Consider the following 14,275-nt stretch of genomic DNA (forward strand, 5'->3'; position numbering starts at 1 on the left):
ATGTTCGAGCTTATGAGAACTCATCAGCTGAAAATGAACCCGACTAAATCCTTCCTTGGAATGTCGAGCGGTAAATTTCTTGGATTCGTCGTCACCACGAAAGGTATCCATATTGATCCCGATAAGGTGAAAGCGATAAACGAACTGCAGCCTCCGAGAAATCTTAAAGAACTCAGAGGGTTGCAAGGTCGATTGGCATACATCCGTCGGTTTATATCAAATCTGTCTGGAAAATGTCAACTGTTCTCTAAACTCGCAAAGAAAGGCGTGTCGTTCGTTTGGGATGAAGCATGCCAAAATGCATTCGAAGATATTAAGAAATATCTGGCGAATCCACCTATTCTCGTTGCACCGAAATCGGGCAGACCGTTTTTGATTTATGTCAAAGAAACGAGCCATTCGTTAAGTGCATTACTTGCACAAGACGACGATAACGGTCACGAGCAAGCTGTGTATTATCTGAGTCGTACATTGGTAGGAGCTGAGTCTCGTTATCCAATGATTGAGAAGGAATGCCTCGCTTTGGTATTCGCGATTCAGAAAATGCGACATTATTTAGTTGGACAGACAATCTATGTCATTTCCAACATAAATCCCATCCGAGTGTTCATGACCCAACCGGCTTCCATGAATTGGCGTCTAGCCAAATGGGCTTTGCTCTTATCGCAATATGATTTATACTTCAAGCAACAAAAATCAGTTAAGGGACGAGCCATTTGCGACCTTTTGGTAGAAAATCCTACAAAAGATGTAGTTGAGTTGTACGACGACCTGCCGGACGAAACTCACGAAGTTAATACCACCTCACATCAACAAGTGTGGCAATTGTACTTCGATGGGGCTTCCCGAGCAACCAACGTGGCAAGTTCTTCCGGATGTTCTAGAATCTCCTCAGGAGTGGGGGTCGTTTTAGTTTCCCCGGAAAAGCACGTCTTGCCTAGAGCATATTCACTGACTGAACCATGCTCTAATAACGTGGCTGAATACAATGCATTAATAATCGGACTTAATTTCGCCAAAGAGCTGGGGGTCGAATACCTTGAAGCTTTTGGAGATTCTCAACTGGTGGTTAATCAAATACGAGGAGAGTATGAAGTCAGAAATCGAGACCTGATTCCATACCACCAGGTGGCCATCGAAATAGCAAGCTCGTTTGAAGAATTTTTCATCGTCCGCGTCTCCAAAATACGTACGCAGACGCATTAGCGGCATTGTCGGTATCTCTGGCTCAGCCTCCCGAGACAGAACAATTAATTACAGTGAGAACTCACCAACTTATTGTTCCTATCTATGATTCGGTTGCCAAAGAAGCGTATTCAACAGGAGTTGAACCCGAAGTTCGAGATTGGCGTTTCCTGATTATTGATTATGTCTTACACGGTATCTTACCTGAAGACGTGAAAGAAAGGGATTCGATTCGGCAGAGGGCACCGAGATTTTACTACAACGCCGAATCACAAATGTTATACCGACGGTCGTACGACGGTCTATTGCTACGTTGTCTATCCGATAAGGAAGCAGAACAAGCACTTAAAGAGGCGCATGAGGGGACATGTGGTGCACATCAACCCGGTCCTAAACTCTGCGACCGACTTAGGAGAATTGGGTATTATTAGCCAACTATTATGCCCGACGATGTCAAGCATGCCAATTACATGCAAATTATATGCACCAACCTCCAGAGCATCTACACCCGTCAGCAACATCATGGCCGTTCGAGACCTGGGGAATGGATATAGTTGGTCCTATAAATCCACCATCAGTTAAAGGTAATCGGTTTATCCTAGCAATTACTGATTACTTCTCCAAATGGGCTGAAGCAATTCTGCTCAGAGAAGTTAAAACAAGTAACGTCATTGCATTCATCAAACATCATATCATCTACCGGCATGGTGTCCCAAGACGAATCGTACATAACAACGGTCCTCAATTCATCAGCAACGCCTTTATCAGGTTTTGCGAGAAGTTCAGAATTCAAGATATTTCGTCGACGGCGTACAATCCCACAGCAAACGGATTGGCCGAAGCCTTTAACAAAACAATCATAAAACTCTTGTCAAAACTCGTGAAAACAAATAAACGAGATTGGGATGACAAGCTTGGTGCAGCTCTATGGGCCTATCGTACCACGGTACGTACACCGACGGGAGGATCATCTCAGAACTCCCACTTGGTCAAACCTTACCACAGTTAGGACCAAAACCAAAATCCCCTTTCGATTCCTTCCATGAACGAGAGGTCCAGCTTCGATTTGTGCAATCAAAACTATAAAAGTTAAGATTGCTTCCAATCTCAATTGATCAAACCTTATTCAGATTCTCTGAATAGAAATCCCACTTCAAATTTCCTTTGTACCAGGAGATAGAATATAAAATTCTTCCTCTCCGATTTTGGGTTTATCTCTACCAACAAACAAGAGACCAGGAGATAGAATTCTTTTTCTCCGATTTTGGGTTTATCTCTACCAACAAACAAGAGACCAGGAGATAGAATATAAAATTCTTCCTCTCCGATTTTGGGTTTATCTCTACCAACAAACAAGAGACCAGGAGATAGAATATAAAATTCTTTCTCTCCGATTCTGGGTTTATCTCTACCAACAAACAAGAGATCAGGAGATAGGATATAAAATTCTTCCTCTCCGATTTTGGGTTTATCTCTACCAACAAACAAGAGACCAGGAGATAGAATTCTTTTTCTCCGATTTTGGGTTTATCTCTACCAACAAACAAGAGACCAGGAGATAGAATATAAAATTCTTCCTCTCCGATTCTGGGTTTATCTCTACCAACAAACAAGAGACCAGGAGATAGAATATAAAATTCTTCTTCTCCGATTTCGGGTTCATCTCTACTAACAAACAAGAGATCAGGAGATAGAATATAAAATTCTTCCTCTCCGATTCTGGGTTTATCTCTACCAACAAACAAGAGACCAGGAGATAGAATATAAAATTCTTCCTCTCCAATTCTGGGTTTATCTCTACCAACAAACAAGAGACCAGGAGATAGAATATAAAATTCTTCCTCTCCGATTCTGGGTTTATCTCTACCAACAAACAAGAGACCAGGAGATAGAATATAAAATTCTTCCTCTCCAATTCTGGGTTTATCTCTACCAACAAACAAGAGACCAGGAGATAGAATATAAAATTCTTCCTCTCCGATTTTGGGTTTATCTCTACCAACAAACAAGAGACCAGGAGATAGAATATAAAATTCTTCCTCTCCGATTTCGGGTTCGTTGTCCTATATAGGAAACGTAACCTATTCACACTTTAAAATCCATGTTGTTCACACATGGGGGATGTTATCTCTATCCCTTATCAGAGATAAGCCTACATCTAACACATGTAGCCTACATATTCAACATTGTAGTCTAAAGTCTAAAAGAGTTTAATTCTTTTAGCACAACGTTATATGTGAAACGGACCTAGATAATTCACATACTAGCCCGACTCAAACGGTAATCGGTAAAGGCATATCAAATCCGTTGATGGTTGAGGATTTACCAAAAATCCTATAAGTATTATGGTTATTTATCCTAAAACAAGAATGAGTAATCATAATAAAATCTCAATGAGCAAAATGATTCAATATATTGACCAAGAGTGTTCAAACAAAGCTACAAAAAATATATGTTCTCCAATTACAAAAGTTTATATTGACTAATCTGATTTTCAAGTTTTGAAAGCTCTAATGCATAAGCCTGTTCAAGCTCAGCCGCCAATTTTATTTTGAAGGCTTCTTCGTCAACACTGTGAAGCGCGGCGACCTCTTGTTCCTTTTCAGCAAATATTTTATCTTGAAGGTTCAGCTGCTGTAACAGGTTTTCTTCAACCTGAATTTCCTGCGTCAACTCGAACTCCAAGACCTCATGAGCATCCTTGGCCATTGCAAGTTCCTTCTCTAAGCGAGCTATTTCTGCTCGACTCGATTCTAAATCCCGGCGTAGGTTAAGCTCGGCTTGTGTTCTTTTGCCAACACTCACCCTAAGTTGATCACTTCGGACTCTTAGCTTTTGAAGTTCGAGGTTAGCTGATTTTTGGGAATCGTGCCACGCTTGCAACTCGGATTCCATACGGGAAGCGATATAGGAGGGTATGCCTTTGGTACGAAGAGCTTGGAAGCGATATAGGAGGGTATGCCTTTGGTACGAAGAGCTTGTAGAAGTTCAACATGTCGCTTCAAATCAACCAAATAAGCGTTGATTGAATCGGCTAACTCATTATACCCTTCCTCTCTGAATCCTGATATAAAACGCTTAAGAGATTTTTTATAATTCTCAAAATATGATCCTTTGAAGAGAATACGATCCACCATAGAGTTCAAAAAGGGGATGAAGCCTTGAAGATTAGAACAGATGACAGCCTTATCCGGATCGTCGTCGACCAACAGAGCTTGGATCTGATTTGATAATGATGAGGGAACTGCAATGAGTGCAAATAGGTCAGTACAGAACATATGTATGCATACAAGACAACAAGCGGAAGCATACCAAGTTCGACGGAAGAGCCCTCAGTATGACTTGGTTCACCCAAGGGTGGTAATCCGGCTTCCGGAACAACCAAAGTTGGTTCAAGAATAGTGGTTGTTGATGTACCCGCTACGTCAGAAGGCTTTTTAATCTCAACTTCAGAGAACTTCGGGTCCAAGCTAAGAGGCTCCTTAGGAGGGGATTCTACAAACAAAAGGATTACGATGAGCATAATGGAATGATAATCCGAAATTTGAAACAAGTTATGGGTAAAACTTACCAGCTCTGGACACCACATCGGCTGATGTATCAACTTCTTCAGTTGGTCTCGCTTTTGTTGCAACTGGGCTAATTTGGGGAGTGACTGTGACTTCTATCATCATGGGGTCTATAGGAGTAGAAGGTTGAGGTTCGAGAACTGACAATTGCAAATCAACCTCGGTTCCTGCCCATGGCACGAGATCAAGACCCTCCGGTTGATCAGACGTTCTAATGATTATAGTAGTATCAGTTCCATCAACTGGTCCTATAATTCGAACAATTATATGATTAATCAAGTTAAAATATATATGTATGTATATATGGAGTTTACGGAATCAAGGCCTTACTCTCAGAAGGACCTGCTTCTGTTGAACCAATTCCAACATCTGATCCTGTAGCAGCATCAGGAGTTTTCCTCGACAAAGAATCAAGGATTCGCTGATGGTCGTCCTATGAGATATCAAGATTAAAGTCGAAATCATTAAAATCGTCGACTTTAGTAGCATGGATAGTTTCTCCTTCAGTTGATTCGTGCATCGTGGCTTCTACAAAACGTGTTGAGTCGTAAATGACACGTAAATTTAAAGGAATTTGCTCAAGACAAAGATTAATTTTACCTTCGTTGGTCGGGACGGATTCGAAAGCTCTACCACTTGTACCTGCTTCTTTTAGTTTAACTAAAAGGAGACCAAGCGCACAAGTCATTAAAGGAGGCACACGGTCTGACTCATTCATTTCTCGGATTTCTCTTCCAAGGGGAGAAAGATCAGTACCTGTATCCGCAGTTGATGGATCGATGTCAGGAGTTGGTGGAACATCAGCTGGTCCTTCTTTCAGAGCATCCTGCATTTGCTGGACGAAGCTGGTCTCCTCAGTCTCCATACCTCCGGGAGAAGCAGCATCAGCTGGCAATTCTCCTTCTTCTTGACTCCCTACAGAAGTTGAGCATGAAATAAATTTGAACGTTAAGAAGTGTGAAAGCAATAAAGATAAATAATTACCTTGTTCATCAGAAGAAGCACTACAATCAGACGTCTCTTCTAGAGCAGGAAGATGAACGCGTGGCTTAGAGACAGCTTTCTTCTGTCTCTTCAGTGGACGTGCTTCAGAACCTTCATGGCGATATTTAGTGCGTAGTTCAACTCTGGGGGAAGCTTGAGTCTGAGCTTGAGTGGAAGATTGAGATCTTTGCCTACGAGCAAGAGGCACTGTATCCTCTTCATCCTCTTCATCTCCACTAAGATCGTCTACCGTCATCCGATTAGGATAGGTCATGACGACTCTCTCTCTCCGTTTTTTCGGAGCAGCTTGTGGTTGGGCCGGAGCGACAGAAGGTCTTACAAGTCCTCTCTCGAAGAAAGAGTCGGGGAGACCTGCTGCTTCCTCAGAACTTGAATCAGTCTCGTCCGCCCCTTCACAAGTTTCGGTCGCTTCACTATCAAACTCTTCTTCACTATCCGTTGGGTGGGTCGGTTCCTTTCCTTTTCTCGAGGATTCAGCAGCTTCTTTTCCTCGAGTCGACACCATAGCCTCACGAGTCGCCTCTGTCGCTTGCCGCGGAGCTGCGTCTTCCTCTGAATCTGATACTCTCCTACGTCGAGTGACGATATTGGCGGCTATCAACCACTTGCAATACAAGAAGGTCATCCGTAGGGGCGGCGCCTCCAAAGGGAGATCGAATTCAACATTTGTGCAGCCGACAATGCTCCAAAACCAAGCTCTCGCCCCGTCGATAAGTCCACCTTGAAAGCTAAGGCGGCGGTTTGGGTTGCCGACATATATCTGATCATAGCCGAACTGACGGGCGAATCGGCATGGAAGATAGGGTTCAATGTGACAAACGTCTCTTACCCGGAATAATAAATAACCAGGTCGAATGTTCATCAACCATCTGAAGCACCCGACATCCAGAATGGTACGGTTCTGCCTTGGCTGTTCAGCATCCAATAAGGTCGTATTATACGTACCGGAGAATTGAGGGAAGCAGGGGAAGAATTCCCAACATTTGTGAACTTTAAAATGCCTTGTTATATCCGCCCACCGATGTTTGACCCATTTACAACCCTCAAGATTTTGCAACAGAGGGAGACTGGGATCCACCGTCTCGGGAGCCTCCATTAAATCTAGCCGATGCAGAACCAACCATGTCATCAAATAAGTGTAGGGTAATTCTAGTTTCGGAACAGATATACTGGCAGAGGGTTTCTTTTTCTCTTGTGTGAATGCGGAAACTAACTGCTGTAATCCACTGTAAATAGCCGCCACCATAGCAGGAAGCGAGGATAATCTGCGACCTGTGGCTAACTGGACGGCTGGATACAACACTTCCAATGGCATAGCATCAGAGGATTGGTGGGGAACTACACACCTTTTCAACCATATGGACAGAAAGCCAGTTAGTAGAGTAGTGGGGCGAATCGGAACACTAGCTTGCCACAGATAAGGGCGGAATTTAGCTCCGTGCGAAAACCCATCTTCTGAATGAGAAGTGTAAGATTGTGCGTTTGTCTTCTCCAATAGCCGATTGATGTCACCCGGGCTCAAAGAAGATAATCCACGTACCTCTTCTGATCGATCCTCCAGGTTCTTGAACAGATAATCGGCGAATTGCTTTAAGCTGACCTGGGGAGATTTCTTCCTAGCTTTGGTTTCCATCTCAGCCATAGCTATATGATAATGACAAGTCAGCTCCCATAAAGTCTCGTGGGTCACAGATGACCTATCCTTCATCTTATTAAGCTGACTGGTGGTTGGGAAGAACTCTTGATATGGAACATCGTCTATGGGCAAGCCAGACACCTTCATCATTTCGTGCAATGGTAACCCGAGCTCCCCGTTCTTGGTGAAGAACGTATTAGTGTCAGGATTGTAAATTTCGAACAAACGGAGGAAATGACCTACACTAATTTGCAGACCATGCATGCTGGCACGGATCGGGACTTCCAACCCTAATTCTGCTAACTCTCGCCCCCAACGGTTCAACACATATCGAGTCATTCTGGTCCACCACCATTTGTCCCCAGAATAATGGACCCATCCATAACATCTGAAGCTCTCGTGGGGTAATTTCTTCTTCATTGCAGCTAAACGATTCTTCACGGTGTTTGCCTGTGCTGTCTTTTCATTCTGTGGAATATTATCTTGACCTAAGATGCTTGGATGAAGTCCCCGCATAGAAGCTCTTTCACTGGAACTTGGAGTAGCCTCTTTCCCAATGAAACCGCAATGAATGCGCTCGTGATTTTCAGTTAATCTCCAGAGCATTTCACGGCTAACCGATAAGTTCCTGAACTTTAACAGTGAGTGCTCTCGAGGGATAAAAGGCAAGTACAGAAATGACGAACCATCCTCGTGTAACCACTGCGCAGGCTTGCAGAAAGCAATCGCCGGATCCTTTATGGAGTCACCAAATAAGAAGTCTGGTTTTCTTATACATTGGTTTGAGTCCTGCTCTGAAATTAAGGTTGCGTCCGTGATTAACCGTCGTAGGATACGACAACTCCCTCGCTGAATCAACTCTCGGGCCCCTTCACTGTAATCTGACTTGAACTGGGGAGCGGACTCGATTAATGGTAACCCCTCATAATAAGAGTGAGTGGCACTACTCTGGCCCGTGACTGCATCGACGGTGAAGATTGTGGAAGGAAAATGGACTGATACAGGAGATACACATAAGCTGTGTAAGTATAGTCCTAAAATTTTAGAGAAAACAGTATATATTACTTCATAAGATATAGTCGCTATATCACAACAGGTGTGATGATTTTCCATCTACCACATGTATAAAGGAGATATGCGTTACTATGCAGGGGCATTATAACGGCATATCGAAACCTTTCAACACACGTGGGATGATATGAAATCGCCCCTGTGTATTATGAAGTGTGTTTTGTCCAAGCAAAACAAACACTTTTAAGCGTCGATCCCCTCAAAGGAGGATACCGGCTCTTCTCGAGGGTATCTCAAAGGATACAAACGAGGATCTGTATGCAAATACAGGTACATATATATGAAATTGACGAAATACAGTATTTAAATTCGTGAAAGGGTGAAAGAAACGTACCCCCATGCGAAGCGGCAACAGGAGCAGCCTCTTCAGGGGACTGAGCAGTCGAACGGCCTCGGGAACCTCTGGATCGACGCGGCGACATGATGAGTGCACAAACTACATTGAAACCCAATAAGAAAATTAGGGTTTCGGGCTCAAAATCAACAAGGATAACACTCAAATACATCACAATATGCGCCAGAAACATTGCATGCAAAGTCACAGTCAAGGAAAGTTGAGATTTTTAAAGAAAGAGAGTGAACAAACCTTCAAAATCCGAGTAAAGTCTCCCCCAAACAACAACCCCACTCAAATCAGAAACAAAGAGAGCAAAGGGAAGCCGAGAACATGCAGAAAAAAGTCGGAAAATCATCGGAGAATCGCCAGAAATCGCCCCAAACCCGACGTGAAAAGATCAAAAAACCCTAAGTCTGACTTATATACTGACTGTCTCGCAGCGCGAGACAGAAAACTCTGTCTCGCTGAGCGAGACAGGAAACGCTGTCTCGCTGAGCGAGACAGGAAACTCTGTCTCGCTGAGTGAGACAGAAAACTCTGTCTCGCTGAGCGAGATAGAAAAATCTGTCTCGCACTGTGAGACAGAGAACTCTGTCTCGCTGAGCGAGACAGCAAACCCTTCTGTCTCGCACTATGAGACAACAAACAGTACCTCACAGCAGGAGACATTGGATATTTGCTTAGTCAAAAAGCCCAAATGCGATACAGAGGGATACTCCAATGGGTACACGAGTCTAAACTGTATTCCTACCCTCAACAGGAAGTTTCTGGAGAATATTAATCTGAATATTCTTAAGGATAACCTGAAGAACTTTCGAGAGACAAACGAGCATCAATCTGGAAATACCAACTTCAATTCAAGATCTCAACAATGATCGAGTGATAAACGCAGTGCCGGAGAAGTATTAGCTATTCTACAAAGAACTGAATAGACTAATGGATGAAGAGATCAAGAGTCGAAGCCATTTTACAGATTCTTCTACATGATCTACTCAACCAAGCATTGAAGGGATCGTAAGTAAAATCTATCTTATCCAAAGTATCCCATGCTCTTCTATAAAAGAATGAGTCTGGAATACTTTGGAGGGGGTATCTGTAGGCGTCAAAAAATGCCAATAGATATCCGAACATAGAAAAAATTACTCAAAAATGACAGATATGAACTGTCTCGCCAGCGGGACAGTGTTTACTGTCTCGCCAGCGAGACAGAGTTTACTGTCTCGCAGCGAGACAGTCTTTATTGTCTCGCCAGCGAGACAGTCTTTGCTGTCTCGCAGTGAGACAGTGTTTGCTGTCTCGCAGCGAGATAGTATTTACTGTCTCGCCAGCGAGACAGTGTTGAAATGGTCAAAACCGTCTTTGTAACTGCCCTACACGTGTCCATTAACTGCCAAAGGACGTGGAAAACATCATGGGCGAAAATCACATGGATAACTATCAAAATAACGGAGTTTGAAACGTGGGAAGACAGTTAAAACGAAAACTGCCTGACGGTTACTATTTTCGAGACAACGTTTACTGTCTCGCGGGCCGAGACAGCAAATACTGTCTCGCCCGTCGAGACAGCAAACACTGTCTCGACGGCCGAGACAGACCCTTGAGGCTATAAATACCCCCCTAGGGTCACTTCTGACGAGGATCGAGCATATTTTCGAGCAATCCAGAGCAGAGAGAGCAGATTTAAGTTTTCGTGTAACTTCTTGAAATTGAGCTTTGACTTGATTTTAAGAAGAATAACTATCTTACTTTGATAAGATATCGTTTCAAGTTCTCACTTCGATAAACGAAGTCATAATCAGTAAACCCCCTTCACGATCTATGATTCGGCGGTCCACGAACCAAAGCGTTCCCGGCACAGGCAAAGTCCCACAAAAACAGGATTCGATAAACGACTTCTGTGTTATTTTCTCAAAAGTTGTAATTTTATCATTTTTTCATTGTAATTCGTTGTAAACGATCGAAGTTCAATAGAATTATCAATGAAAGCAATTTTTGACGAAAACAAGATGCTGAGGGCCCGTTTGGTTGGCTTCCTAAAATCAAAGAAAAGGAAATCGGTACAAGGAAATCAATAAAATAATATTTTTATCCATTTCCATCCCTAAAACTCACCCATAACATCCAATAAAATATTATTTTTATCCTCCAACTCATCTCATTTCATCTCCTTTCTTACCTTTAAAAATAAACCAAACACAAGAAATATGTCACATCATCCAACTCATCACATCTCATCTTATCTCATTTTTAAAAATAACACACATCATCCAATAATATTGTGACAACTCATCTCATCTCATTAAACATTCCTTTCCATCCATTTCCTAAAAAAAAACAAGAAATTGATTTCCTAAGTATGTGTCACATCATCCAATAATATACCTCCAACTCATCTCATCTCATCTATTTTCTTATTTTAAAAAATGAACCAAACACAAGCAACCTCAAAACATCATCCAATAATATACCTCCAATTCATTTCCTTATTTTTTTAACCAACCAAACAACATCAAAACAAATTTTTTTTGAAATCACTCACATCATCCGATAATAAGGTGACAACTCATCTCATCTCATCTCCTATTCTATAATTTCCTTCTTTTTTAAACCAACCAAACAACCTCAAAACAATTATTACAGGAAATAAGTTTCCTATTCTTTGATTTCCCAAATTTTTTAGCGAAATGAACAGCCCCTGAGGAAATAATAGAGGAGAGAGAGGGAGAGGGGACACGATGTGAGAGGGAGCAGGTTTTGAGGAGGGTTTTAAGGGCGTGGGGTAGGGGAGAGAGAGATTGATTGGAGAGGAAAATACATGGAAAAAATCAATAACAAATTGACTGTCGTGCTGATCACGTGACAGCTACAAATTGCGGTAGGGGATAAGGGGTGCAAACTAAAAATATTAATACAAAATAATTAATAATACAAATAATAATAATAGCAATAATAAATAACAAAATATTAGTTTAAAAAGTTTTCACCGTAACAACTAACTTTATAATTATCAAAACCATTAAAATAAATATAAATTTTGGACTTTAAATCATAGAAAATTCTAGAAATTAAATCGGGAAAAATACGAATACTCTTTTAAAAATAAATTTTAATATTTAAATACCAGAAAAATTATTTAAACCCGTATTAAAAATTTATCGTTCATTACACTTTCCGATTTGAGAGATTAAGGAACTAGTATGAAATAGTTGCAGATTTGACAAAGTAATGTTTACGAGAGCCCTACATTATAAGTTGTACTAGTTTGCACTTATATACCTTCGCTCGAGCCCGCCCTTGAAATTTCTGAAATTAGCACTTTCGTTATCTTCTTAGTGCACAATGCAAAATTGAGAATATTTAGCTAAAATTCACATGTCACACCCACAAGCTAAGTTTTAAGGCTTTTCAGTCCTCAATGTTTTACAGCAAAAACAGTTTATTATTTAGCAAATGATTATGGCTAATCAAGCATACAAATATTGTAGGTAGCCACTTATTCTTCGTACGTACAAAGCCACTAATAATATGGCTAATCAAGCATACAAATATTGTAGGTAGCCACTTATTCTTCGTACGTACAAAGCCACTAATAATTATGACTTAAAATGCGGCGGTTTAACGTTAAACACCCGGCCCTCAGTCTGACTTGCACGCGGGCAAGGGAGCTCCACACAAGCACTTGTTATGCAGGTAAGAGAACTCATCGAACTTCGCCGTCACGCTCCCACTGGGTATTTCCCCACACAGCCTGTTGTAGCTCACGTTGAACAGCACGAGCCCACCCACCGCGTTAATCTGCGCCGGAATCTCACCGTATATCATGTTATGGTTCATATCCAACGCCGTCGAGTTCACCGGGAAAGTCACTCCGGTCAAGTCGAACCCGAAACGGTTCCTTGATATGTCGATCTGCGTGGTCGGCTTCGCCGCTCCGAACAGCACCGACGCGTCGCCGGTGAGCTCATTCCTCGACAGGTCGATTACCCCCCACTTCGGTGCGCCGAGCGAGGCGGGGATCGGACCAGAGAGGCTGTTGTGGGACAAGTACAGGTCCGGCGGCGAGTCTGTTCGTGGACGCTTCCGAATTCTTCTGGGATGGTCCCGGCTGAGCAATGTTGCGTTCGGAGGTGGTCGAGGTGCGAGGGCCAGGGGTTGGGAGGTGTGGACAGCGAGGGGGGATTCGACGCCGATAAACCTTGTTGAAGGAGAGGTCAGCAAGGTCGGTGAGAGATTGGATTTGGGAGGGAAGGACGGAACCGGCCGAAGAGAGAGTTTCCAGCTGAGGAAGAGGAGGTGAGAGCTTCTTGACGCTTTGTGAAAAGAGGCGGGGATGCCGGCCTGACGATGGCCTGGGGAGCTTGTGATAGACGAGGGTTTGGGAGAAGGGGAGGTCGGCCGATTGCGGAGCGGGAGGGTGCCGTGTGAGTGCGTCATCAGCGAACACGGCTGAGGCCAGACCACAGACGGAGAGTGAAAGGCCGTCGCAGTCGAACGCCGTACCAGTCGGCAGCAAGCGAGTCGTTTCGTCCACCCGCAAACGCGAATTGGTAGTCGGGAAGCGAATGAGGGGCGTGATCGCGACGAGGGCCTCCTTGTCGTCTTTATTGCATTTTCCGGCGACGGCGGAGGAGGAGAGCGTTAGGAGGAGGAGGGGGAGGAGGGGGAGGAGAGAAGAAGTGAGAGCCATTTCTCGTTCTTGTTATTGTTCTTGTTTTTAGGGTGCATTACTAATTGAGATACGATGGCGGAGCAGTTATAGGTTTTCGGCAGGAGACGTGTAGTGTGTTGATATAGGACGACGGAAACTTTTTTTTGAGTAAGGTCAGCATTTGTGTGCGTTAGATATCAAATCGGAGAAGCGAAAATATTTTAGAGAAGACTGCGTAATCTTGTTTGCTTGTTTTTGTCACGTTTCAGTGGGTTTAACATGGATGGTGACGTTGTTGTTGTTGTTGTTGAAAATTCTCGAAATATCATAGTGCTCTCCTTGAAAAATTCCTCAAGCACCCAAAATATGGGACCAATAGATCGGTGACTGTGAAAACGGCGAAGGAATTGTGAAAAACGTGAAGAATAACTCAAAACAGACTCCACCACACCCTGGTGTGGTGTCTGCCATGGGTGTGATAGAATCTGTCCTGCACCACACCCTCTGTCACACCCACGGTGCAGGGTGTGACAGAATCTGTCCTGCACCACACCCTCTGCCACACCCATGGTGCAGGGTGTGGCAGACTCGTTTTTAGAATCCTCATTTGTTTGGGATTGTGTTTTATTATAAATAGGACCACGTTTTTAAGGGTTTCTAAAGGAGAGAAAATGAGAGAATTAGCATTGTTTTGAGCACTTTGAGAGGGATATATTGTGAGGGAGTTGAGAGCTTTGGTTAGGGTTATATTTGAGTGATTTTGTGAGTTGTAACCCGTTGTATTTCTCCTCCTGATAATCACATTTTATTACAATTTTATACCC

General features: G+C 43.0%; 1 protein-coding gene across 1 annotated transcript; it reads right to left on the reverse strand.

The window, feature by feature from the left end:
• LOC109823566 lies at nucleotides 12,440–13,490 on the reverse strand. Its single transcript, XM_020389842.1, has 2 exons — nucleotides 12,999–13,490; nucleotides 12,440–12,598 (listed from the first exon to the last, which is right to left on the reverse strand). The coding sequence occupies exons 1-2, from the start codon at nucleotides 13,488–13,490 to the stop codon at nucleotides 12,440–12,442; spliced, it is 651 nt and encodes a 216-aa protein (XP_020245431.1).

The sequence above is a fragment of the Asparagus officinalis genome, chromosome 9 (assembly GCF_001876935.1).
Source record: "Asparagus officinalis chromosome 9, Aspof.V1, whole genome shotgun sequence".
Classification (NCBI taxonomy): domain Eukaryota; kingdom Viridiplantae; phylum Streptophyta; class Magnoliopsida; order Asparagales; family Asparagaceae; genus Asparagus; species Asparagus officinalis.

Coding starts and splice junctions, on each gene's coding strand:
- LOC109823566 (XM_020389842.1), bottom strand. CDS start 13,490: ATGGCTCTCACTTCTTCTCTCCTCCCCCTCCTCCCCCTCCTCCTCCTA. Junction 12,599..12,998: donor CTGACCTCTCCTTCAACAAG/GTTTATCGGCGT, acceptor ATTCCGGCGCAG/ATTAACGCGGTGGGTGGGCT.